The sequence below is a fragment of the Salmo salar genome, chromosome 04, assembly GCF_965601325.2.
Source record: "Salmo salar chromosome 04, fSalSal1, whole genome shotgun sequence".
NCBI lineage: Eukaryota > Metazoa > Chordata > Actinopteri > Salmoniformes > Salmonidae > Salmo > Salmo salar.
In genome coordinates, this window is record NC_138294.1 from 84,604,327 (window position 1) to 84,631,858 (window position 27,532).

General features: G+C 46.8%; 1 protein-coding gene across 3 annotated transcripts in view; it reads right to left on the reverse strand.

The window, feature by feature from the left end:
* Positions 1 to 529: 529 nt before the first annotated feature.
* Positions 530 to 27,532, reverse strand: part of LOC106603890 (RING finger protein 145) — a 41,484-nt gene continuing 14,481 nt past the window's right edge. For all 3 annotated transcript variants that reach the window (XM_014198103.3, XM_014198102.3, XM_082974763.1), the window contains exons 3-11: positions 25,388 to 25,496; positions 25,006 to 25,097; positions 7,045 to 7,280; positions 6,726 to 6,901; positions 6,330 to 6,470; positions 5,953 to 6,135; positions 5,564 to 5,711; positions 3,312 to 3,668; positions 530 to 2,887 (exon numbers count right to left, since the gene is read on the reverse strand). In XM_014198103.3, coding sequence (XP_014053578.1) covers positions 2,423 to 2,887; positions 3,312 to 3,668; positions 5,564 to 5,711; positions 5,953 to 6,135; positions 6,330 to 6,470; positions 6,726 to 6,901; positions 7,045 to 7,280; positions 25,006 to 25,097; positions 25,388 to 25,496 — 1,907 coding nt within the window. In that variant the 3' untranslated portion in view covers positions 530 to 2,422. The remainder of the gene's footprint in view (positions 2,888 to 3,311; positions 3,669 to 5,563; positions 5,712 to 5,952; positions 6,136 to 6,329; positions 6,471 to 6,725; positions 6,902 to 7,044; positions 7,281 to 25,005; positions 25,098 to 25,387; positions 25,497 to 27,532) is intronic.

A 27,532-nucleotide genomic window follows, 5' to 3' on the forward strand; every position in this document is an offset into this window, starting at 1 on the left:
GGGGGGTTCCAGGGTACAGCCCGCGGAGTTCCAGGGTACAGCCTGCAGGGTTCAGCCCGCGGGGGTTCCAGGGTAGAGCCCGGGGGGGTTCCAGGGTAGAGCCCGGGGGGGGTTCCAGGGTAGAGAGCCCGCTGGGTCCCAGGGTAGAGAGCCCGCTGGGCCCCAGGGTAGAGAGCCCGCTGGGTCCCAGGGTAGAGAGCCCGCTGGGCCCCAGGGTAGAGAGCCCGCTGGGCCCCAGGGTAGAGAGCCCGCTGGGCCCCAGGGTAGAGAGCCCGCTGGGCCCCAGGGTAGAGAGCCCGCTGGGCCCCAGGGTAGAGAGCCCGCTGGGCCCCAGGGTAGAGAGCCCGCTGGGTCCCAGAGTAGAGCCTGCTGGGTCCCAGAGTAGAGCCTGCTGGGTCCCAGGGTAGAGCCTGCTGGGTCCCAGGGTAGAGCCTGCTGGGTCCCAGAGTAGAGCCTGCTGGGTCCCAGAGTAGAGCCTGCGGGGTTCCAGGCAAATTTCTTACCAAAACAATTTGACTGGAAATCAGCATTCAGAGGTCGTCATTCTTTTTATTTAAAAAAAGAAGCCCTAAAAGCTCATTATTTTAGTTGTCAAAAGAAACATTACATTCCAAATGCTCAAAGTCCTCTTCAAATGTCATGATGTATGTAAAATACTATACAGTCTTAGTCGCTTCTCCCAATATAGATTCAAGAAAATGTCCAAAAGCCACCAATTAATTGATGGAACGTTTGACAAGTTTGATCATACATAATACTATGTATTCATTCTCAAAATTGTAACAAATAATACTGTTTTAGGTCAATTCAGCGCTGGCAACTCCCTCAATCTGTGATCAGCTCTCTCACACTTCTACCGAGAGGGTAACTAAAGTGTTCACGCAAGCCTCTGATCACTTCATACTGGGGCGGGGTGCAGCTTCAACACTGAATAGCAGGCATATCAAAATTCCTCTTCACATACAATATAAATGTTTATATACACACATTTATATAGGGCTTTTCCTCATACATACCAAAAATATTTGGTACCTGACAAAAAGACAACTTTGGAGCGTTGCTATAAATGACAGCGCAAATGGCTACATTACATATCATGAAAATAGAAGTTCCTATGGCTATCGGACGGTGACTGCATGCAAGCCTAAGCGTGCATAAAGCTTCTACATCAAGTGCCATGTGTGTCTGTTCTCTTCAGTATGAATTCATTTCATCTAAAACACACCCGGGGAACATTGGTGTCTTCCACCTACACACCAGCCTGCCCTGCCCCTGGACTTGGTAACATTCAGGTTGTGTAACAGGCCCCCCGGCCCAACCAGGGCAGGCCCCCCGGCCCAACCAGGGCAGGCCCCGGGGGGGGGCAACTCTAACGTTGGTGATCTACAGAGGCTCAAATTCCTTGATAAAATGTAATTCTAATTAGCAGTGAAATACAGCCCAATTGGAATATATTGGGATGTTGAATGAGCGTTAATGAAACTACAAAATGCTGTGGCTGTGTTTTGTCCTCTGCTTAATGGGTGTACAGTAGAACGCAACTGTCAAATTCAAAGCTGCATTTTGTTGATAAACTCAGTGGCCTTGTGTTTAGAGTTTCCACCCTGAAATTGGAAGGTTGTGAGTTCAATCCCGGCCCAGTCCTACCAAAGACTGAAGAAACGGGACACGATTTGTATCTACTTGGGACTCCGTGTTAAAGAGAGCGATGGGGGTAAGGCCCTGCGATAGACTAGTGGAGGGGTAGACAACCCTGTTCCTGGACTATCACAGCTACTGCAGGATGTTGTTCCAACGAGGCAGCACACCAGACCAACTGAGCTAACTGATCAGTTCAGTGATTGACTAAACTCAACCCACCTGTTCCTTCCAGGTTGGTTAAACCGAAACATGAAGTGCCTGCAGCTCTCCAGAACCAGGGTTGCCGACCCCTGGACTAGTGTCCTGTCTAGTCAACCTGCCTCATGCTACAGAAACAGATCTGCTGCTATCAGTCCTCCTGGCTAGCACAAGGCTACTTACACATTTTGTCGTCAAGTGGGAGAAGTCGATGCATATTTCTCAACAGTGAAATGTAATGATGTTCAGTATGGCATCTCAGACTCAAACAGCACTAAAGTCAGCATCAGATTTCATACAATCCTATAGGATTAATAACCATGAAATGTTAATGAGTTTAAAACCAACATTTAAGAAACAGGCCAACAAATAGATGAGTTCATTAAGGGGGAGGTGTTGGATAGTGGCAACAGGAAGTCAGTCCAACAGTTAACCAGCCACCTCCATCTTGGTTCTACGTATTGGCCACTTAGTCTTTAGCTGTGTGTGAGGTGGTGGTGTGTGAGGTGGTGGTGTGTGAGGTGGTGGTGTGCAGGAGTGAGGATCAGAGGCAGCAGAGGCTGGCAGACCGTTGTAGATCTGACTAGAGTTCAGCTCCACATGCTGTGGATGATGCTGCTGCAGGTGAGAAGGCAGACTGCTGGGGCTGGCGATGCCGGAGACAAGACTCCCCCGGGCCCTGTGACAGACCAGCCACCTGGCCCTCCAAATACACACTGTCCACTGTGTCAGCCTGCTGGGGGCGCAGCTCTAGGTTAGGGTTAGCAGAGGAGGAAGAGGGGCTGGCTTGGCTCCCTTCAACTGGAACACCATTCTGAGTAACGCTTTGGTCCCCCTCAGCCACTGGCTCTCCTTGCCCAGCCTCTGCTGGGTTGGGATTGGCTGGTAGAATGTCCTGGGTGGGTGCAGCGGTGGCATTGGCAGGCTGTGATTGGCTCTTCAGCTGTTTGTGACAGAGGGGGCAGGTCTCCTGTACATAAACCCACTTCTTGAGACAGCCAGCGTGGAAGAAGTGGCTGCAGGGAGTAATGACAGCTGACTTCATGTCCTACAGGAAGGGACAAGACACTGGTTAACTACTGAAATGGTAAAGCCTACTACAATACCAGATTCAACATGGACCCTTTTCTGATGAGTGGAAGTATCAGTTACATATCCTTATTCAAACTAAACTTTCCTTCTCTATGAATAATAAATCTAGATGTTTTATGTTGAAGCAGAATCGACTACATATCTCCTCTAGCTGTACTGTCGTCCACTTCAAACCAGAAGGCTTTTAAAACATTTATCAGACCAATAATGTTGGTCTCAAACACTCACTTTTCTCTTCAAGCATGCACACTTCTTTCCGTGCGCACGCACACACACACACACACACACACACACACACACACACACACACACACACACACACACACACACACACACACACACACACACACACACACACACACACACACACACACACAAACCTGATAGCAGATGGAGCAGATGTCGTTGTACTTCTCCAGCTGCAGGTCAGAGGCGGTGGGCAGGCTCTTGATCTTGTTGACGGCGTCTCGGCGCAGCAAGAAGCTCTGCCAGCCCAGCTGTGCACGCAGCCAGACGTTGTAGTAGGAGTGGATGAAGATGATGGTGGAGCCCATCACCGTCCACTCCCCGAACACCGTCTCAGACACGCCATAGGCCACCACCACGAGCGCCACCAGGAACTCCAGCAGCCGGTAGGTTCCGTTCACGTAGTAGATGACGTCGTCCATGTTCTGTACGGGCTCCTTACGGACCTCCTCCACCATGAACAGGATGTAGATAAGCAGGGTGCCCAGCACCTAGGGAACAGGGACAGTGAGGGCAAGCGGTTAGGATCACAGGTCATATACACAAACTAAATCAGTAAGATCTACTCCTTTCTGTTAAAGGACACTTCAGGTCTTCGTACCAGAATGTTCTAAAAACTAATCACCAAGGCGTTTCCAAAGATATTGATGATGTTTTAGATCTTCCTGAAATGAAATCCATAGAAAGGTAATTTGGGGGAAGGACATAGCTTTGAAATCTGGATCCAAAATAATGATTGAGAAATAACTAATTAAAGTTGGGAAACTTGACATTTTGGTCTTACCCAGGCCTAATCGTAAACATTAAGACCCCCTAGGGGACTTCAGTTATCATTTAATTGGCTTATCAATGTAATAAGCTTAAATCATCTTTGTTGTTCTAAATCCTGTTGTGATAGTTCAGTCTGACAGCCCCTGCTTCAATTCAGTTGGGCTTGAATGACTGGGGCATCAGATGAAATATTCACAGCCATTGGAGGCTCAGGGGTCCAGCCTTAACACGAGTCCCCTGATCAGACTGTCCGTCAATCTGTGGTGGAAGCTTCGGAGCTTTCTAAAAGTACAAGACATTACTAGGTAATGTTCATGGCCCTCTGATGAAGAGATTATAGACAGCCATCCAGTTAACATTAAGACATTACTAGGTAATGTTCATGACCCTCTGATGAAGAGATTATAGACAGCCATCCAGTTAACATTAAGACATTACTAGGTAATGTTCATGACCCTCTGATGAAGAGATTATAGACAGCTATCCAGTTAATATTAAGACATTACTAGGTAATGTTCATGACCCTCTGATGAAGAGATTATAGACAGCTATCCAGTTAATATTAAGACATTACTAGGTAATGTTCATGACCCTCTGATGAAGAGATTATAGACAGCCATCCAGTTAACATTAAGACATTACTAGGTAATGTTCATGACCCTCTGATGAAGAGATTATAGACAGCCATCCAGTTAACATTAAGACATTACTAGGTAATGTTCATGACCCTCTGATGAAGAGATTATAGACAGCTATCCAGTTAATATTAAGACATTACTACCGTTAGTGTGTAGACGCGTCAAAGCCTGTCTTGGTGTCACCTGAAACATGAGTAGATTGAGAATAAAATATATTTTAAGGATAATTAAAAAGTACCCTTTTTGTTTATATTGGTTTTAAAACATTCTCTACAAGTACATAACATTTCCAGAGTGGGATCTCTGCTACTGAAGTAAACATTTTGGATACAGACTTTAATAAGGTATGCCAAACATCCTTTACCCAAAGCACCTTTCTTTGGATCTTATTTCAGGGAGATCCAAAACATCAAAGGACCAATCACGTGTTGACGCCACCTGTCGGAGTGTGCTGGGTTTCCTGTATTTCAGAGGTAACGTAAACTCACAGGTGGCCAGGAAATAGCAGGGGGTAGCTTACAGTCCTTACCGTGCCCGTCCCGTCACCATGTGTCTCCACAGCAACAGAGCATGGTGTGTGTGCATGTGTCTCCATAGCAACAGAGCTTGGTGTGTGTGCATGTGTCTCCACAGCAACAGAGCTTGGTGTGTGTGCATGTGTCTCCACAGCAACAGAGCTTGGTGTGTGTGTGTGTGCATGTGTCTCCACAGCAACAGAGCTTGGTGTGTGTGTGTGTGCATGTGTCTCCACAGCAACAGAGCTTGGTGTGTGTGTGTGTGCATGTGTCTCCACAGCAACAGAGCTTGAGGTGTGTGTGTGCGTGTGTCTCCACAGCAACAGAGCTTGAGGTGTGTGTGTGTGTGCATGTGTCTCCACAGCAACAGAGCTTGGTGTGTGTGTGTGCGTGCGTCTCCATAGCAACAGAGCGTGGTGTGTGTACATGTGTCTCCACAGCAACAGCTTGGTGTGTGTGTACCTGCAGTGAGGTGAGGATGCTGGAGGAGATGATGATGAGGAGCCAGAAGTCCATGAGGAAGAACTGGCAGATCATGTAGGCCATGTAGGCTGGGAAGACCAGCAGGAACAAGCACAGGCTCACGGCCCGGAAGTGCTTCCACAGGCTCCTGAACAGAGCAACCACCAGCACACCTATTAGATGGGATCCGCCTCAGAGGGGATTGAGAAAGTTCTGTCCAATTCAATCATATAGTTGGGTTTACATCTTAAGTTACTCTGCTGCCCATTTCTCTGTATAAATAAAGGTTAAATACATTTCTCTCTCTCTGTTTGGATGAACCTATGGGCCCTAGTCAAAAGCAGAGCAAAAATAAAGTCACATTTCAAAATCAGCCTTGAACGTCTTACTTGTCCCGGGAGGCCCCTAGTGCCAGTACAATGGGGTCAGCTATCTCCAGCATGGACTGTAGGATGGAGGCCACCACGATGAAGAGGATGATACTCAGGAGGAAGGCTCGGTGGATGACCTGCAGTTCGATCAGACCTGTCTGTACAGCCAGGATCAGTAACGTGATGCCCTCTGTCATCCCCCTGAGATGGGAGGGAGGGAGGGAAGTAGGGGGAAAGAGAGATTCAGAAATACTCCGTCTTTTTAAAATTATGTCAGAAAGGAAAATGGTTCCTCAGTGTTCAAACCTGTGGTCCAAAGAACACACTTAACAGACATGAACACAGAGCATCACAAGGGCTGAATGAGAAGGCAGCTGGGCGGGCAGCGGACTGACCGGTGCATGGTGTTGTCATTCATGAAGGCTCGGTAGCCCTGCAGGTAGAACTTGCAGAGGGTGAGGACGCCCAGCGCCACGAAGGAAACGGTGAAGACCAGGCCCAGCAGGGAGTAGGGGGTGCTGCAGCACTCTGCAATACTGGGGGGACAAGGAGAATTCATCACTAAACTTATTCAAAGGTCATGCATGTATTTGTAATAGATGGACCACATCCCATTTTCTGGGATTTAAAACAGACGTGAGTGAAACTGTAGAACTTGACTCAATAACGTTGAGAAAAAGTTCCAGAGAAACAGGTCAGCTTGGGTTGAAAACCTCTCGCATGCCACACGGGATAAACATTCCATGACAGAAACTGCAACACCACGAAAGTGTTTGTAGTGCTGGTCCCACCTGGTGAGGAACAGGAAGAGCAGCCTCTCTCTGGAGGTGGGCTGGTCCCGGCTACTGAAGTAGCTGTAGATCTGCAGGGCGAACAGAACCAACCAGAAGCACATGAAGAGGACTGGCAGAACCAGCTGGTTCCACAAGGACATCCCCAGAGCCAGCAGCCCGTATACCTCCACCACCTGGGCACAAAGAAGGGGATGGTTAGCTACTATAAATAAAATAGAAAACACATCCAGACAGCTGGTAGATTTCCAGCCTCCTGAGAGGGGAAAAACACTGAGGATCGGTGATAATGGACTGACTGAATGTCCTCCAGTTTCACCTGCACCAGCTCCCTGTAGGCGGTCTTGGCCAGGTTGTAGGGCACCAGCAGGTTGGAGGCCAGGAAGTAGATGACCTCGAGGCCCGTGAAGATCATGGCGAAGCGGTTGATGAACACGATGGTCTCCAGGGGAACCAGACAGAGACGGGCCACCAGGGGGAGCAGGTGAGCAGAGAACAGCCAGATCCTCTTGGTCTGCATGACGCAGGAGCACAGGGTGCACACCACCAGCTGAGCTGGAGAGAGAGAGACAGGAGGGACGGGGTTAATACACAGGGTGCACACCACCAGCTGAGCTGGAGAGAGAGAGACACAGGAGGGACGGGGTTAATACACAGGGTGCACACCACCAGCTGAGCTGGAGAGAGAGAGAGACACAGGAGGGACGGGGTTAATACACAGGGTGCACACCACCAGCTGAGCTGGAGAGAGAGAGAGACACAGGAGGGACGGGGTTAATACACAGGGTGCACACCACCAGCTGAGCTGGAGAGAGAGAGACACAGGAGGGACGGGGTTAATACACAGGGTGCACACCACCAGCTGAGCTGGAGAGAGGAGAGACACAGGAGGGACGGGGTTAATACACAGGGTGCACACCACCAGCTGAGCTGGAGAGAGAGGGACACAGGAGGGACGGGGTTAATACACAGGGTGCACACCACCAGCTGAGCTGGAGAGAGAGAGAGACACAGGAGGGACGGGGTTAATACACAGGGTGCACACCACCAGCTGAGCTGGAGAGAGAGGGACACAGGAGGGACGGGGTTAATACACAGGGTGCACACCACCAGCTGAGCTGGAGAGAGAGAGAGACACAGGAGGGACGGGGTTAATACACAGGGTGCACACCACCAGCTGAGCTGGAGAGAGAGAGAGACACAGGAGGGACGGGGTTAATACACAGGGTGCACACCACCAGCTGAGCTGGAGAGAGAGAGAGACACAGGAGGGACGGGGTTAATACACAGGGTGCACACCACCAGCTGAGCTGGAGAGAGAGAGAGACAGGAGGGACGGGGTTAATACACAGGGTGCACACCACCAGCTGAGCTGGAGAGAGAGAGAGACACAGGAGGGACGGGGTTAATACACAGGGTGCACACCACCAGCTGAGCTGGAGAGAGAGAGACACAGGAGGGACGGGGTTAATACACAGGGTGCACACCACCAGCTGAGCTGGAGAGAGAGAGAGACACAGGAGGGACGGGGTTAATACACAGGGTGCACACCACCAGCTGAGCTGGAGAGAGAGAGACACAGGAGGGACGGGGTTAATACACAGGGTGCACACCACCAGCTGAGCTGGAGAGAGAGGGACACAGGAGGGACGGGGTTAATACACAGGGTGTAGGTGAACATCCACAGCTGCGGTGTAGTGACACAGAACAGCTGAATCTTAAGAGAAAGTAAAGATCTGACTGAGAAAACAATTAAAGCATTGACGATTTTGCAAGTTACATTTACAATGCCCTCGAGGACAAATAAGGGCAAAACGCACCTCAAAAAGAGTACACTGAGGCAGGCAGGACTGGCATCTTTACTGCTACATGCCCCAAGTTGACTGGGATGACAGTGCTAACATGCTACTGCACTAGAAAGAGATTAGAGATGGATTGAGACACAGTGAAGACCATGTCAAACCCAGTCTCTCTCTCTAGGAGCTGATGTGACTTCCCCGAGGCTGGTGAGGACAGCACAGTGACTTCCCCGAGGCTGGTGAGGACAGCACAGTGACTTCCCCGAGGCTGGTGAGGACAGCACAGTGACTTCCCCGAGGCTGGTGAGGACAGCACAGTGACTTCACCGAGGCTGGTGAGGACAGCACAGTGACTTCACCGAGGCTGGTGAGGACAGCACAGTGACTTCCCCGAGGCTGGTGAGGACAGCACAGTGACTTCCCCGAGGCTGGTGAGGACAGCACAGTGACTTCACCGAGGCTGGTGAGGACAGCACAGTGACTTCACCGAGGCTGGTGAGGACAGCACAGTGACTTCACCGAGGCTGGTGAGGACAGCACAGTGACTTCACCGAGGCTGGTGAGGACAGCACAGTGACTTCACCGAGGCTGGTGAGGACAGCACAGTGACTTCACCGAGGCTGGTGAGGACAGCACAGTGACTGGGCCAAGAGGTCCCTGCCTACAGCTGCTCTCCTCTTGCTAGAAAACATGACATTGTCATTTAGCAGACGCTCTTATCAGAGCAACGTAAAGGAGGAATAAGGTTTAAGTGCCTTGCTCAAAGGCACAGAGATAATTCACCTAGTCGGCACGGAGAGTTGACCAAGCGACCTTTCGGTTACTGGCCCAACACTCTTAACAGCTAAGGCTACCTGACATCTAACCAACATGAACTCCATGTGACATGCAGAGCTCAAGGCAGGACAGGACAACAACGGTTGATGGGCATTTTACATTATTTCACTTTATCTGCTCTTGACCAAAATCAGAATGACACAAATGCAGAGGTAAACACAGGACAGACTGCTATTTTCACCACGATTGAACTGATTGTTACAAAAAGTGTCTGGTGTTTTGCATTGATCTGTGTCAGGACAGAAACTACATTGTGTGCATGCCTGTAATGATTATTTGAAGTGGGGAGAACAGCATAGTGAGGGCAGACTGGAGGGCTAAATGAGCAGTAGCAGCTCAACACACCATAAAAACTACATTCAAACTTGTTTTTTTTAGATTAAGAATTTAAAATATCATGGTATTTCCTGGAATTTGAAATATCATGGTACTTCCAACGCCTATTCCCCCTCAGGAGACTGAAAAGATTTCGCATGGGTCTTCAGATCCTCAAAAAAGTTCTACAACTGCACCATCGAGAGCATCCTGACTGGTTGCATTGCCGCCTGGTATAGCAACTGCTCGGCATCCGACCACAAGGCGCTACAGAGATTAGCATGTATGGTCCAATACATCACTGGGGCTAAGCTTCCTACCATCCAGGACCTCTATATCAGGCGGTGTCAGAGGAAGGACCTACAATTTTTCAAAAACTGAGGCTAGTAGTGAAAGGTGGGACTGTGTTTAGTTAGTTACCCATGAGGCTGGTGGTTACCTAAGCATCATTTCATTTAAACAAAGCTTTTTCATTGTTAAAACAAACCTACAATTTCTCCAAAAAGGAACTATTCCACCAGTATTTTAGAGAAATGAGAGTACTTCTCTGATTGAATCTAAAAAGGTCAAAGTTCAATGACAATCCCTATTCAAGACCGCAAAACTCAAAGCCAAGGAATCAACCAGTCCCTCCCCTTGTTAGGGAAAGGGTTCCCATCGTTAAAAGTAGCAGAGGGTTACCTAACAGAAGCAGAATCTGCTCATCATCAGGTCATTATATAACGGCATTTCACAGGCAGGCCTCCTATTCATGATGACATAAGACACTGGTTGCTTGCTTCTTCCCCTTTCGGGCTTTCAGCCCTTTACTGAGCTCTGAACACAACAATAGTATGACCAGTCGTATTTTTAGAAGAGGCGGCTCCCACACCCCAGTAAGCTAAAAGCCTACAGATACTGCAGAACCACAACAAGCTTCCCTCTTATGAAAGAAGCAGTGCAACAAAGAAATACATCAATGAGAGCGCGAGCGTGGGGGAAAGGTAGAGATTAAAAGAGATATTGAGAGGCCTGTCAGAGTTGTGGGCGTCCCCTTTGTTACTGGAAGACTGACTGTATTCAGACGCACTACCTCGTTGTGTGCTCCCCATTAGAGAGCTGAGGAGCTCTGCGGCAAACGACATCTCAGAGCAACACATTCAATAGCACCCACCTCAAACACCCTACCTACTGCCTATGATGAAGTTAGTTAGTTACCTATGAGGCTGGTAGTGAAAGGTGGGACTGTGTTCAGTTAGTTAGTTACCTATGAGGCTGGAGGTGAAAGGTGGGACTGTGTTCAGTTAGTTAGTTACCTATGAGGCTGGTAGTGAAAGGTGGGACTGTGTTCAGTTAGTTAGTTACCTATGAGGCTGGAGGTGAAAGGTGGGATTGTGTTCAGTTAGTTAGTTACCTATGAGGCTGGTGGTGAAAGGTGGGACTGTGTTCAGTTAGTTACCTATGAGGCTGGAGGTGAAAGGTGGGACTGTGTTGAGGTAGTTACCTATGAGGCTGGTAGTGAAAGGTGGGACTGTGTTGAGGTAGTTACCTATGAGGCTGGTAGTGAAAGGTGGGTCTGTGTTTAGTTAGTTAGTTACCTATGAGGCTGGTAGTGAAAGGTGGGACTGTGTTTAGTTAGTTACCTATGAGGCTGGAGGTGAAAGGTGGGACTGTGTTTAGTTAGTTAGTTACCTATGAGGCTGGAGGTGAAAGGTGGGACTGTGTTTAGTTAGTTAGTTACCTATGAGGCTGGTAGTGAAAGGTGGGACTGTGTTCAGTTAGTTAGTTACCTATGAGGCTGGTGGTGAAAGGTGGGACTGTGTTTAGTTAGTTAGTTACCTATGAGGCTGGTAGTGAAAGGTGGGACTGTGTTTAGTTAGTTACCTATGAGGCTGGTAGTGAAAGGTGGGACTGTGTTCAGTTAGTTACCTATGAGGCTGGTAGTGAAAGGTGGGACTGTGTTTAGTTAGTTAGTTACCTATGAGGCTGGTGGTGAAAGGTGGGACTGTGTTCAGTTAGTTAGTTACCTATGAGGCTGGTAGTGAAAGGTGGGACTGTGTTTAGTTAGTTAGTTACCTATGAGGCTGGTGGTGAAAGGTGGGACTGTGTTCAGTTAGTTAGTTACCTATGAGGCTGGTAGTGAAAGGTGAGACTGTGTTTAGTTAGTTAGTTACCTATGAGGCTGGAAGTGAAAGGTGGGACTGTGTTTAGTTAGTTACCTATGAGGCTGGTAGTGAAAGGTTGGACTGTGTTCAGTTAGTTAGTTACCTATGAGTCGGGTAGTGAAAGGTTGGACTGTGTTTAGTTAGTTAGTTACCTATGAGGCTGGTGGTGAAAGGTGGGACTGTGTTCAGTGAGTTACCTATGAGGCTAGTAGTGAAAGGCGGGACTGTGTTTAGTTAGTTACCTATGAGGCTGGTAGTGAAAGGCGGGACTGTGTTTAGTTAGTTAGTTACCTATGAGGCTGGAGGTGAAAGGTGGGACTGTGTTCAGTTAGTTACCTATGAGGCTGGTAGTGAAAGGTGAGACTGTGTTTAGTTAGTTACCTATGAGGCTGGTAGTGAAAGGAGGGACTGTGTTTGTTTAGTTAGTTACCTATGAGGCTGGTAGTGAAAGGTGGGACTGTGTTTAGTTAGTTACCTATGAGGCTGGTGGTGAAAGGTGGGACTGTGTTCAGTTAGTTAGTTACCTATGAGGCTGGTAGTGAAAGGTGGGACTGTGTTTAGTTAGTTAGTTACCTATGAGGCTGGTAGTGAAAGGTGGGACTGTGTTCAGTTAGTTACCTATGAGGCTGGTAGTGAAAGGTGGGACTGTGTTTAGTTAGTTACCTATGAGGCTGGTAGTGAAAGGAGGGACTGTGTTTGTTTAGTTAGTTACCTATGAGGCTGGTAGTGAAAGGAGGGACTGTGTTTAGTTAGTTACCTATGAGGCTGGTAGTGAAAGGTGGGACTGTGTTTGTTTAGTTAGTTACCTATGAGGCTGGTAGTGAAAGGAGGGACTGTGTTTAGTTAGTTAGTTACCTATGAGGCTGGTAGTGAAAGGTGGGACTGTGTTTAGTTAGTTACCTATGAGGCTGGTAGTGAAAGGTGGGACTGTGTTTAGTTAGTTACCTATGAGGCTGGTGGTGAAAGGTGGGACTGTGTTTAGTTAGTTAGTTACCTATGAGGCTGGTAGTGAAAGGTGGGACTGTGTTCAGTTAGTTAGTTACCTATGAGGCTGGTGGTGAAAGGTGGGACTGTGTTAGTTAGTTAGTTACCTATGAGGCTGGTAGTGAAAGGTGGGACTGTGTTCAGTTAGTTAGTTACCTATGAGGCTGGTAGTGAAAGGTGGGACTGTGTTTAGTTAGTTACCTATGAAGCTGGTAGTGAAAGGTGGGACTGTGTTTAGTTAGTTACCTATGAGGCTGGTAGTGAAAGGTGGGACTGTGTTTAGTTAGTTAGTTACCTATGAGGCTGGTAGTGAAAGGTGGGACTGTGTTTAGTTAGTTAATTACCTATGAGGCTGGTAGGTGAAAGGTGGGACTGTGTTCAGTTAGTTAGTTACCTATGAGGCTGGAGGTGAAAGGTGGGACTGTGTTCAGTTAGTTAGTTACCTATGAGGCTGGTAGGTGAAAGGTGGGACTGTGTTTAGTTAGTTAGTTACCTATGAGGCTGGTAGTGAAAGGTGGGACTGTGTTCAGTTAGTTAGTTACCTATGAGGCTGGTGGTGAAAGGTGGGACTGTGTTCAGTTAGTTAGTTACCTATGAGGCTGGTGGTGAAAGGTGGGACTGTGTTTAGTTAGTTAGTTACCTATGAGGCTGGTAGTGAAAGGTGGGACTGTGTTTAGTTAGTTACCTATGAGGCTGGTTGTGAAAGGTGGGACTGTGTTCAGTAGTTAGTTACCTATGAGGCTGGAGGTGAAAGGTGGGACTGTGTTCAGTTAGTTAGTTACCTATGAGGCTGGAGGTGAAAGGTGGGACTGTGTTCAGTTAGTTAGTTACCTATGAGGCTGGTAGTGAAAGGTGGGACTGTGTTCAGTTAGTTAGTTACCTATGAGGCTGGTAGTGAAAGGTGGGACTGTGTTCAGTTAGTTAGTTACCTATGAGGCTGGTAGTGAAAGGTGGGACTGTGTTCAGTTAGTTAGTTACCTATGAGGCTGGTAGTGAAAGGTGGGACTGTGTTCAGTTAGTTAGTTACCTATGAGGCTGGAGGTGAAAGGTGGGACTGTGTTCAGTTAGTTACCTATGAGGCTGGTAGTGAAAGGTGGGACTGTGTTTAGTTAGTTAGTTACCTATGAGGCTGGTAGTAAAAGGAGGGACTTTGTTTGTTTAGTTAGTTACCTATGAGGCTGGTAGTGAAAGGAGGGACTGTGTTTAGTTAGTTAGTTACCTATGAGGCTGGTAGTGAAAGGTGGGACTGTGTTTAGTTAGTTACCTATGAGGCTGGTAGTGAAAGGAGGGACTGTGTTTAGTTAGTTAGTTACCAATGAGGCTGGAGGTGAAAGGTGGGACTGTGTTTAGTTAGTTACCTATGAGGCTGGTAGTGAAAGGTGGGACTGTGTTTAGTTAGTTAGTTACCTATGAGGCTGGTAGTGAAAGGTGGGACTGTGTTTAGTTAGTTAGTTACCTATGAGGCTGGTAGTGAAAGGTGGGACTGTGTTTAGTTAGTTACCTATGAGGCTGGTGGTGAAAGGTGGGACTGTGTTCAGTTAGTTAGTTACCTATGAGGCTGGTAGTGAAAGGTGGGACTGTGTTCAGTTAGTTAGTTACCTATGAGGCGGGTAGGTGAAAGGTGGGACTGTGTTCAGTTAGTTAGTTACCTATGAGGCTGGAGGTGAAAGGTGGGACTGTGTTTAGTTAGTTAGTTACCTATGAGGCTGGTAGTGAAAGGTGGGACTGTGTTCAGTTAGTTAGTTACCTATGACGCTGGTGGTGAAAGGTGGGACTGTGTTTAGTTAGTTAGTTACCTATGAGGCTGGTAGTGAAAGGAGGGACTGTGTTTGTTTAGTTAGTTACCTATGAGGCTGGTAGTGAAAGGTGGGACTGTGTTTAGTTAGTTACCTATGAGGCTGGTGGTGAAAGGTGGGACTGTGTTCAGTTAGTTAGTTACCTATGAGGCTGGTAGTGAAAGGTGGGACTGTGTTTAGTTAGTTAGTTACCTATGAGGCTGGTAGTGAAAGGTGGGACTGTGTTTAGTTAGTTAGTTACCTATGAGGCTGGTAGTGAAAGGTGGGACTGTGTTTAGTTAGTTAGTTACCTATGAGGCTGGTAGTGAAAGGTGGGACTGTGTTTAGTTAGTTAGTTACCTATGAGGCTGGTAGTGAAAGGTGGGACTGTGTTTAGTTAGTTACCTATGAGGCTGGTAGTGAAAGGTGGGACTGTGTTTAGTTAGTTAGTTACCTATGAGGCTGGTAGTGAAAGGTGGGACTGTGTTTAGTTAGTTACCTATGAGGCTGGTAGTGAAAGGTGGGACTGTGTTTAGTTAGTTAATTACCTATGAGGCTGGTAGTGAAAGGTGGGACTGTGTTCAGTTAGTTAGTTACCTATGAGGCTGGAGGTGAAAGGTGGGACTGTGTTCAGTTAGTTAGTTACCAATGAGGCTGGTAGTGAAAGGTGGGACTGTGTTCAGTTAGTTAGTTACCAATGAGGCTGGAGGTGAAAGGTGGGACTGTGTTTAGTTAGTTACCTATGAGGCTGGTGGTGAAAGGTGGGACTGTGTTCAGTTAGTTAGTTACCTATGAGGCTGGTAGTGAAAGGTGGGACTGTGTTAGTTAGTTAGTTACCTATGAGGCTGGTAGTGAAAGGTGGGACTGTGTTCAGTTAGTTACCTATGAGGCTGGTAGTGAAAGGTGGGACTGTGTTTAGTTAGTTACCTATGAGGCTGGTAGTGAAAGGAGGGACTGTGTTTGTTTAGTTAGTTACCTATGAGGCTGGTAGTGAAAGGAGGGACTGTGTTTAGTTAGTTAGTTACCTATGAGGCTGGTAGTGAAAGGTGGGACTGTGTTTAGTTAGTTACCTATGAGGCTGGTAGTGAAAGGTGGGACTGTGTTTAGTTAGTTACCTATGAGGCTGGTGGTGAAAGGTGGGACTGTGTTTAGTTAGTTAGTTACCTATGAGGCTGGTAGTGAAAGGTGGGACTGTGTTCAGTTAGTTACCTATGAGGCTGGTGGTGAAAGGTGGGACTGTGTTTAGTTAGTTAGTTACCTATGAGGCTGGTAGTGAAAGGTGGGACTGTGTTCAGTTAGTTAGTTACCTATGAGGCTGGTAGTGAAAGGTGGGACTGTGTTTAGTTAGTTACCTATGAAGCTGGTAGTGAAAGGTGGGACTGTGTTTAGTTAGTTACCTATGAGGCTGGTAGTGAAAGGTGGGACTGTGTTAGGTTAGTTACCTATGAGGCTGGTAGTGAAAGGTGGGACTGTGTTTAGTTAGTTAATTACCTATGAGGCTGGAGGTGAAAGGTGGGACTGTGTTCAGTTAGTTAGTTACCTATGAGGCTGGAGGTGAAAGGTGGGACTGTGTTCAGTTAGTTAGTTACCTATGAGGCTGGAGGTGAAAGGTGGGACTGTGTTTAGTTAGTTAGTTACCTATGAGGCTGGTAGTGAAAGGTGGGACTGTGTTCAGTTAGTTAGTTACCTATGAGGCTGGTGGTGAAAGGTGGGACTGTGTTTAGTTAGTTAGTTACCTATGAGGCTGGTAGTGAAAGGAGGGACTGTGTTTAGTTAGTTACCTATGAGGCTGGTTTTGAAAGGTGGGACTGTGTTCAGTTAGTTAGTTACCTATGAGGCTGGAGGTGAAAGGTGGGACTGTGTTCAGTTAGTTAGTTACCTATGAGGCTGGTAGTGAAAGGTGGGACTGTGTTCAGTTAGTTAGTTACCTATGAGGCTGGTAGTGAAAGGTGGGACTGTGTTCAGTTAGTTAGTTACCTATGAGGCTGGTAGTGAAAGGTGGGACTGTGTTCAGTTAGTTAGTTACCTATGAGGCTGGTAGTGAAAGGTGGGACTGTGTTTAGTTAGTTACCTATGAGGCTGGTAGTGAAAGGTGGGACTGTGTTCAGTTAGTTAGTTACCTATGAGGCTGGTGGTGAAAGGTGGGACTGTGTTCAGTTAGTTACCTATGAGGCTGGTAGTGAAAGGTGAGACTGTGTTTAGTTAGTTAGTTACCTATGAGGCTGGAAGTGAAAGGTGGGACTGTGTTTAGTTAGTTACCTATGAGGCTGGTAGTGAAAGGTTGGACTGTGTTCAGTTAGTTAGTTACCTATGAGTCGGGTAGTGAAAGGTTGGACTGTGTTTAGTTAGTTAGTTACCTATGAGGCTGGTGGTGAAAGGAGGGACTGTGTTCAGTTAGTTACCTATGAGGCTGGTAGTGAAAGGCGGGACTGTGTTTAGTTAGTTACCTATGAGGCTGGTAGTGAAAGGCGGGACTGTGTTTAGTTAGTTAGTTACCTATGAGGCTGGAGGTGAAAGGTGGGACTGAGTTCAGTTAGTTACCTATGAGGCTGGTAGTGAAAGGTGGGACTGTGTTTAGTTAGTTACCTATGAGGCTGGTAGTGAAAGGCGGGACTGTGTTTAGTTAGTTAGTTACCTATGAGGCTGGAGGTGAAAGGTGGGACTGTGTTCAGTTAGTTACCTATGAGGCTGGTAGTGAAAGGTGGGACTGTGTTTAGTTAGTTACCTATGAGGCTGGTAGTGAAAGGAGGGACTGTGTTTGTTTAGTTAGTTACCTATGAGGCTGGTAGTGAAAGGTGGGACTGTGTTTAGTTAGTTACCTATGAGGCTGGTGGTGAAAGGTGGGACTGTGTTCAGTTAGTTAGTTACCTATGAGGCTGGTAGTGAAAGGTGGGACTGTGTTCAGTTAGTTAGTTACCTATGAGGCGGGTAGTGAAAGGTGGGACTGTGTTCAGTTAGTTAGTTACCTATGAGGCTGGAGGTGAAAGGTGGGACTGTGTTTAGTTAGTTAGTTACCTATGAGGCTGGTAGTGAAAGGTGGGACTGTGTTCAGTTAGTTAGTTACCTATGACGCTGGTGGTGAAAGGTGGGACTGTGTTTAGTTAGTTAGTTACCTATGAGGCTGGTAGTGAAAGGAGGGACTGTGTTTGTTTAGTTAGTTACCTATGAGGCTGGTAGTGAAAGGTGGGACTGTGTTTAGTTAGTTACCTATGAGGCTGGTGGTGAAAGGTGGGACTGTGTTCAGTTAGTTAGTTACCTATGAGGCTGGTAGTGAAAGGTGGGACTGTGTTTAGTTAGTTAGTTACCTATGAGGCTGGTAGTGAAAGGTGGGACTGTGTTTAGTTAGTTAGTTACCTATGAGGCTGGAGGTGAAAGGTGGGACTGTGTTTAGTTAGTTAGTTACCTATGAGGCTGGTAGTGAAAGGTGGGACTGTGTTCAGTTAGTTACCTATGAGGCTGGTAGTGAAAGGAGGGACTGTGTTTGTTTAGTTAGTTACCTATGAGGCTGGTAGTGAAAGGAGGGACTGTGTTTAGTTAGTTAGTTACCTATGAGGCTGGTAGTGAAAGGTGGGACTGTGTTTAGTTAGTTACCTATGAGGCTGGTAGTGAAAGGTGGGACTGTGTTTAGTTAGTTACCTATGAGGCTGGTGGTGAAAGGTGGGACTGTGTTTAGTTAGTTAGTTACCTATGAGGCTGGTAGTGAAAGGTGGGACTGTGTTCAGTTAGTTAGTTACCTATGAGGCTGGTGGTGAAAGGTGGGACTGTGTTTAGTTAGTTAGTTACCTATGAGGCTGGTAGTGAAAGGTGGGACTGTGTTCAGTTAGTTAGTTACCTATGAGGCTGGTAGTGAAAGGTGGGACTGTGTTTAGTTAGTTACCTATGAAGCTGGTAGTGAAAGGTGGGACTGTGTTTAGTTAGTTACCTATGAGGCTGGTAGTGAAAGGTGGGACTGTGTTAGGTTAGTTACCTATGAGGCTGGTAGTGAAAGGTGGGACTGTGTTTAGTTAGTTACCTATGAGGCTGGTAGTGAAAGGTGGGACTGTGTTTAGTTAGTTACCTATGAGGCTGGTGGTGAAAGGTGGGACTGTGTTTAGTTAGTTAGTTACCTATGAGGCTGGTAGTGAAAGGTGGGACTGTGTTCAGTTAGTTAGTTACCTATGAGGCTGGTGGTGAAAGGTGGGACTGTGTTTAGTTAGTTAGTTACCTATGAGGCTGGTAGTGAAAGGTGGGACTGTGTTCAGTTAGTTAGTTACCTATGAGGCTGGTAGTGAAAGGTGGGACTGTGTTTAGTTAGTTACCTATGAAGCTGGTAGTGAAAGGTGGGACTGTGTTTAGTTAGTTACCTATGAGGCTGGTAGTGAAAGGTGGGACTGTGTTAGGTTAGTTACCTATGAGGCTGGTAGTGAAAGGTGGGACTGTGTTTAGTTAGTTAATTACCTATGAGGCTGGAGGTGAAAGGTGGGACTGTGTTCAGTTAGTTAGTTACCAATGAGGCTGGAGGTGAAAGGTGGGACTGTGTTTAGTTAGTTAGTTACCTATGAGGCTGGTAGTGAAAGGTGGGACTGTGTTCAGTTAGTTAGTTACCTATGAGGCTGGTGGTGAAAGGTGGGACTGTGTTTAGTTAGTTAGTTACCTATGAGGCTGGTAGTGAAAGGAGGGACTGTGTTTAGTTAGTTACCTATGAGGCTGGTTTTGAAAGGTGGGACTGTGTTCAGTTAGTTAGTTACCTATGAGGCTGGTTTTGAAAGGTGGGACTGTGTTCAGTTAGTTAGTTACCAATGAGGCTGGTAGTGAAAGGTGGGACTGTGTTCAGTTAGTTAGTTACCAATGAGGCTGGAGGTGAAAGGTGGGACTGTGTTCAGTTAGTTAGTTACCTATGAGGCTGGAGGTGAAAGGTGGGACTGTGTTTAGTTAGTTAGTTACCTATGAGGCTGGTAGTGAAAGGAGGGACTGTGTTTAGTTAGTTACCTATGAGGCTGGTTTTGAAAGGTGGGACTGTGTTCAGTTAGTTACCTATGAGGCTGGAGGTGAAAGGTGGGACTGTGTTTAGTTAGTTAGTTACCTATGAGGCTGGTAGTAAAAGGAGGGACTTTGTTTGTTTAGTTAGTTACCTATGAGGCTGGTAGTGAAAGGAGGGACTGTGTTTAGTTAGTTAGTTACCTATGAGGCTGGTAGTGAAAGGTGGGACTGTGTTTAGTTAGTTACATATGAGGCTGGTAGTGAAAGGAGGGACTGTGTTTAGTTAGTTAGTTACCAATGAGGCTGGAGGTGAAAGGTGGGACTGTGTTAGGTTAGTTACCTATGAGGCTGGTAGTGAAAGGTGGGACTGTGTTTAGTTAGTTAATTACCTATGAGGCTGGAGGTGAAAGGTGGGACTGTGTTCAGTTAGTTAGTTACCAATGAGGCTGGTAGTGAAAGGTGGGACTGTGTTCAGTTAGTTAGTTACCAATGAGGCTGGAGGTGAAAGGTGGGACTGTGTTTAGTTAGTTACCTATGAGGCTGGTAGTAAAAGGAGGGACTTTGTTTGTTTAGTTAGTTACCTATGAGGCTGGTAGTGAAAGGAGGGACTGTGTTTAGTTAGTTAGTTACCTATGAGGCTGGTAGTGAAAGGTGGGACTGTGTTTAGTTAGTTACCTATGAGGCTGGTAGTGAAAGGAGGGACTGTGTTCAGTTAGTTAGTTACCAATGAGGCGAGTAGTGAAAGGTGGGACTGTGTTCAGTTAGTTAGTTACCAATGAGGCTGGAGGTGAAAGGTGGGACTGTGTTCAGTTAGTTAGTTACCTATGACGCTGGTGGTGAAAGGTGGGACTGTGTTTAGTTAGTTAGTTACCTATGAGGCTGGTAGTGAAAGGAGGGACTGTGTTTGTTTAGTTAGTTACCTATGAGGCTGGTAGTGAAAGGTGGGACTGTGTTTAGTTAGTTACCTATGAGGCTGGTGGTGAAAGGTGGGACTGTGTTCAGTTAGTTAGTTACCTATGAGGCTGGTAGTGAAAGGTGGGACTGTGTTTAGTTAGTTAGTTACCTATGAGGCTGGTAGTGAAAGGTGGGACTGTGTTTAGTTAGTTAGCTACCTATGAGGCTGGAGGTGAAAGGTGGGACTGTGTTTAGTTAGTTAGTTACCTATGAGGCTGGTAGTGAAAGGTGGGACTGTGTTCAGTTAGTTACCTATGAGGCTGGTAGTGAAAGGAGGGACTGTGTTTGTTTAGTTAGTTACCTATGAGGCTGGTAGTGAAAGGAGGGACTGTGTTTAGTTAGTTAGTTACCTATGAGGCTGGTAGTGAAAGGTGGGACTGTGTTTAGTTAGTTACCTATGAGGCTGGTAGTGAAAGGTGGGACTGTGTTTAGTTAGTTACCTATGAGGCTGGTGGTGAAAGGTGGGACTGTGTTTAGTTAGTTAGTTACCTATGAGGCTGGTAGTGAAAGGTGGGACTGTGTTCAGTTAGTTAGTTACCTATGAGGCTGGTGGTGAAAGGTGGGACTGTGTTTAGTTAGTTAGTTACCTATGAGGCTGGTAGTGAAAGGTGGGACTGTGTTCAGTTAGTTAGTTACCTATGAGGCTGGTAGTGAAAGGTGGGACTGTGTTTAGTTAGTTACCTATGAAGCTGGTAGTGAAAGGTGGGACTGTGTTTAGTTAGTTACCTATGAGGCTGGTAGTGAAAGGTGGGACTGTGTTAGGTTAGTTACCTATGAGGCTGGTAGTGAAAGGTGGGACTGTGTTTAGTTAGTTAATTACCTATGAGGCTGGAGGTGAAAGGTGGGACTGTGTTCAGTTAGTTAGTTACCAATGAGGCTGGTAGTGAAAGGTGGGACTGTGTTCAGTTAGTTAGTTACCAATGAGGCTGGAGGTGAAAGGTGGGACTGTGTTCAGTTAGTTAGTTACCTATGAGGCTGGAGGTGAAAGGTGGGACTGTGTTTAGTTAGTTAGTTACCTATGAGGCTGGTAGTGAAAGGTGGGACTGTGTTCAGTTAGTTAGTTACCTATGAGGCTGGTGGTGAAAGGTGGGACTGTGTTTAGTTAGTTAGTTACCTATGAGGCTGGTAGTGAAAGGAGGGACTGTGTTTAGTTAGTTACCTATGAGGCTGGTTTTGAAAGGTGGGACTGTGTTCAGTTAGTTAGTTACCTATGAGGCTGGTTTTGAAAGGTGGGACTGTGTTCAGTTAGTTAGTTACCAATGAGGCTGGTAGTGAAAGGTGGGACTGTGTTCAGTTAGTTAGTTACCAATGAGGCTGGAGGTGAAAGGTGGGACTGTGTTCAGTTAGTTAGTTACCTATGAGGCTGGAGGTGAAAGGTGGGACTGTGTTTAGTTAGTTAGTTACCTATGAGGCTGGTAGTGAAAGGAGGGACTGTGTTTAGTTAGTTACCTATGAGGCTGGTTTTGAAAGGTGGGACTGTGTTCAGTTAGTTAGTTACCTATGAGGCTGGAGGTGAAAGGTGGGACTGTGTTCAGTTAGTTACCTATGAGGCTGGAGGTGAAAGGTGGGACTGTGTTTAGTTAGTTAGTTACCTATGAGGCTGGTAGTAAAAGGAGGGACTTTGTTTAGTTAGTTACCTATGAGGCTGGTAGTGAAAGGAGGGACTGTGTTTAGTTAGTTAGTTACCAATGAGGCTGGAGGTGAAAGGTGGGACTGTGTTAGGTTAGTTACCTATGAGGCTGGTAGTGAAAGGTGGGACTGTGTTTAGTTAGTTAATTACCTATGAGGCTGGAGGTGAAAGGTGGGACTGTGTTCAGTTAGTTAGTTACCAATGAGGCTGGTAGTGAAAGGTGGGACTGTGTTCAGTTAGTTAGTTACCAATGAGGCTGGAGGTGAAAGGTGGGACTGTGTTTAGTTAGTTACCTATGAGGCTGGTAGTAAAAGGAGGGACTTTGTTTGTTTAGTTAGTTACCTATGAGGCTGGTAGTGAAAGGAGGGACTGTGTTTAGTTAGTTAGTTACCTATGAGGCTGGTAGTGAAAGGTGGGACTGTGTTTAGTTAGTTACCTATGAGGCTGGTAGTGAAAGGAGGGACTGTGTTCAGTTAGTTAGTTACCAATGAGGCTGGTAGTGAAAGGTGGGACTGTGTTCAGTTAGTTAGTTACCAATGAGGCTGGAGGTGAAAGGTGGGACTGTGTTCAGTTAGTTAGTTACCTATGAGGCTGGAGGTGAAAGGTGGGACTGTGTTTAGTTAGTTAGTTACCTATGAGGCTGGTAGTAAAAGGAGGGACTTTGTTTGTTTAGTTAGTTACCTATGAGGCTGGTAGTGAAAGGAGGGACTGTGTTTAGTTAGTTAGTTACCTATGAGGCTGGTAGTGAAAGGTGGGACTGTGTTTAGTTAGTTACCTATGAGGCTGGTAGTGAAAGGAGGGACTGTGTTTAGTTAGTTAGTTACCAATGAGGCTGGAGGTGAAAGGTGGGACTGTGTTAGGTTAGTTACCTATGAGGCTGGTAGTGAAAGGTGGGACTGTGTTTAGTTAGTTAATTACCTATGAGGCTGGAGGTGAAAGGTGGGACTGTGTTCAGTTAGTTAGTTACCAATGAGGCTGGTAGTGAAAGGTGGGACTGTGTTCAGTTAGTTAGTTACCAATGAGGCTGGAGGTGAAAGGTGGGACTGTGTTTAGTTAGTTACCTATGAGGCTGGTAGTAAAAGGAGGGACTTTGTTTGTTTAGTTAGTTACCTATGAGGCTGGTAGTGAAAGGAGGGACTGTGTTTAGTTAGTTAGTTACCTATGAGGCTGGTAGTGAAAGGTGGGACTGTGTTTAGTTAGTTACCTATGAGGCTGGTAGTGAAAGGAGGGACTGTGTTTAGTTAGTTAGTTACCAATGAGGCTGGTGGTGAAAGGTGGGACTGTGTTTAGTTAGTTAGTTACCAATGAGGCTGGTTTTGAAAGGTGGGACTGTGTTTAGTTAGTTAGTTACCAATGAGGCTGGTTTTGAAAGGTGGGACTGTGTTTAGTTAGTTAGTTACCAATGAGGCTGGAGGTGAAAGGTGGGACTGTGTTTAGTTAGTTACCTATGAGGCTGGTAGTGAAAGGTGGGACTGTGTTTAGTTAGTTAGTTACCTATGAGGCTGGTAGTGAAAGGTGGGACTGTGTTCAGTTAGTTAGTTACCTATGAGGCTGGTGGTGAAAGGTGGGACTGTGTTTAGTTAGTTAGTTACCTATGAGGCTGGTAGTGAAAGGTGGGACTGTGTTTAGTTAGTTAGTTACCTATGAGGCTGGTAGTGAAAGGTGGGACTGTGTTTAGTTAGTTAGTTACCTATGAGGCTGGTAGTGAAAGGTGGGACTGTGTTCAGTTAGTTAGTTACCTATGAGGCTGGTAGTGAAAGGTGGGACTGTGTTTAGTTAGTTAGTTACCTATGAGGCTGGTAGTGAAAGGTGGGACTGTGTTTAGTTAGTTACCTATGAGGCTGGTAGTGAAAGGTGGGACTGTGTTTAGTTAGTTACCTATGAGGCTGGTAGTGAAAGGTGGGACTGTGTTTAGTTAGTTACCTATGAGGCTGGTAGTGAAAGGTGGGACTGTGTTTAGTTAGTTAATTACCTATGAGGCTGGAGGTGAAAGGTGGGACTGTGTTCAGTTAGTTAGTTACCAATGAGGCTGGTAGTGAAAGGTGGGACTGTGTTCAGTTAGTTAGTTACCAATGAGGCTGGAGGTGAAAGGTGGGACTGTGTTCAGTTAGTTAGTTACCAATGAGGCTGGAGGTGAAAGGTGGGACTGTGTTTAGTTAGTTACCTATGAGGCTGGTAGTGAAAGGTGGGACTGTGTTTAGTTAGTTAGTTACCTATGAGGCTGGTGGTGAAAGGTGGGACTGTGTTCAGTTAGTTAGTTACCTATGAGGCTGGAGGTGAAAGGTGGGACTGTGTTTAGTTAGTTAGTTACCTATGAGGCTGGTAGTGAAAGGTGGGACTGTGTTCAGTTAGTTACCTATGAGGCTGGTAGTGAAAGGTGGGACTGTGTTCAGTTAGTTAGTTACCTATGAGGCTGGTAGTGAAAGGTGGGACTGTGTTCAGTTAGTTAGTTACCTATGAGGCTGGTAGTGAAAGGTGGGACTGTGTTCAGTTAGTTAGTTACCTATGAGGCTGGTAGTGAAAGGTGGGACTGTGTTCAGTTAGTTAGTTACCTATGAGGCTGGTAGTGAAAGGTGGGACTGTGTTTAGTTAGTTAGTTACCTATGAGGCTGGAGGTGAAAGGTGGGACTGTGTTCAGTTAGTTAGTTACCTATGAGGCTGGTAGTGAAAGGTGGGACTGTGTTCAGTTAGTTAGTTACCTATGAGGCTGGTAGTGAAAGGTGGGACTGTGTTCAGTTAGTTAGTTACCTATGAGGCTGGTGGTGAAAGGTGGGACTGTGTTCAGTTAGTTACCTATGAGGCTGGTAGTGAAAGGTGGGACTGTGTTCAGTTAGTTACCTATGAGGTTGGTAGTGAAAGGAGGGACTGTGTTCAGTTAGTTACCTAGGAGGGCGGTGGAGAAGCGGTTCATGGACAGTGGCTCCAGGTAGAGCGGTCCCTCGTACCCAGAATGCAGCTCACTGCAGACATAATCCCTAAAAACAATAAGACAAACTAGAGATGAGTTCACCTCCTGCAGTCACACCTGCAATCCTCAGTCCTCACTGGCTAGATACAGAAATATCCCTCAGAATTCAGCAAATTAGACACCCAGAGCCTGTAGAAGCTTGAGTCACTCAATAATATTACTCTTAACCATTTTCACATTGCTCCATAAAACAGGTAACAATCACAGCACGCAATGGCTTTTTAAAATGACCTTCCAAATACAGTTCACTCCTTGCTAACAATTTAAAGTCTATGTCTGCATGTCTCGCTCTCTCACCTGGAGACTTGGTGTCCAGCGAAGAGCAGCAGGGCAGTGAGCACGTACAGGTAGAGCTTCACCAGGTGTTGACGAGGCAGAGTCAGGAGCACCAGGCTGAGGATGTAACCTGTCACACAGCAAAACAGAGACATTCAGTCAGGAACACCAGGCTGAGGATGTAACCTGTCACACAGCAGAACAGAGACATTCAGTCAGGAGCACCAGGCTGAGGATGTAACCTGTCACACAGCAGAACAGAGACATTCAGTCAGGAGCACCAGGCTGAGGATGTAACCTGTCACACAGCAAAACAGAGACATTCAGTCAGGAGCACCAGGCTGAGGATGTAACCTGTCACACAGCAGAACAGAGACATTCAGTCAGGAGCACCAGGCTGAGGATGTAACCTGTCACACAGCAGAACACAGACATTCAGTCAGGAGCACCAGGCTGAGGATGTAACCTGTCACACAGCAGAACAGAGACATTCAGTCAGGAGCACCAGGCTGAGGATGTAACCTGTCACACAGCAGAACAGAGACATTCAGTCAGGAGCACCAGGCTGAGGATGTAACCTGTCACACAGCAGAACAGAGACATTCAGTCAGGAGCACCAGGCTGAGGATGTACCCTGTCACACAGCAGAACAGAGACATTCAGTCAGGAGCACCAGGCTGAGGATGTAACCTGTCACACAGCAGAACAGAGACATTCAGTCAGGAGCACCAGGCTGAGGATGTAACCTGTCACACAGCAGAACACAGACATTCAGTCAGGAGCACCAGGCTGAGGATGTAACCTGTCACACAGCAGAACAGAGACATTCAGTCAGGAGCACCAGGCTGAGGATGTAACCTGTCACACAGCAGAACAGAGACATTCAGTCAGGAGCACCAGGCTGAGGATGTAACCTGTCACACAGCAGAACAGAGACATTCAGTCAGGAGCACCAGGCTGAGGATGTAACCTGTCACACAGCAGAACAGAGACATTCAGTCAGGAGCACCAGGCTGAGGATGTAACCTGTCACACAGCAGAACAGAGACATTCAGTCAGGAGCACCAGGCTGAGGATGTAACCTGTCACACAGCAGAACAGAGACATTCAGTCAGGAGCACCAGGCTGAGGATGTAACCTGTCACACAGCAGAACAGAGACATTCAGTCAGGAGCACCAGGCTGAGGATATACCCTGTCACATGAAAGGGAGACAGTGAATCAGAGGGAGGGAACTGTACAGCACAGCACCATGAAGTGGAATACATATTCACTTCAATTAGACATGATAGCCCACTCAGTAACACTAAAGCAGAAACACCAGCTAGCTGTGATGTGGGTAAGTCCAGCTTGCCACACAGCAGTGGTCCAGCAAACTACAGACTGTTTTTAGTGGGTGGGTGCGCCAATAGGTGGGGGTCCCATTGTTCATAGGGTTTGGCTGCTGCTCTAGTCCCCAGAGGATTGGTGGAAACGGTATAAAGCAGGCAGTTTGTGTTGCCTTGAAAGCAGTCACCAGGGAAGTGTATTGAATCATGTCGTGTTTCAACTGTCTTTATGTGTTCCCTTCCTGTAAGACCTGTCTTAATGCACTGATGTTGGGTGGGAAGCTGGTTAAGACCTGTCTTAATGCACTGATGTTGGGTGGGAAGCTGGTTAAGACCTGTCTTAATGCACTGATGTTGGGTGGGAAGCTGGTTAAGACCTGTCTTAATGCACTGATGTTGGGTGGGAAGCTGGTTAAGACCTGTCTTAATGCACTGATGTTGGGTGGGAAGCTGGTTAAGACCTGTCTTAATGCACTGATGTTGGGTGGGAAGCTGGTTAAGACCTGTCTTAATGCACTGATGTTGGGTGGGAAGCTGGTTAAGACCTGTCTTAATGCACTGATGTTGGGTGGGAAGCTGGTTAAGACCTGTCTTAATGCACTGATGTTGGGTGGGAAGCTGGTTAAGACCTGTCTTAATGCACTGATGTTGGGTGGGAAGCTGGTTAAGACCTGTCTTAATGCACTGATGTTGGGTGGGAAGCTGGTTAAGACCTGTCTTAATGCACTGATGTTGGGTGGGAAGCTGGTTAAGACCTGTCTTAATGCACTGATGTTGGGTGGGAAGCTGCGAACAGTTTCCCTGTGACCAGTCTGGTGTTTGTTCCGACCAGTGTAGGT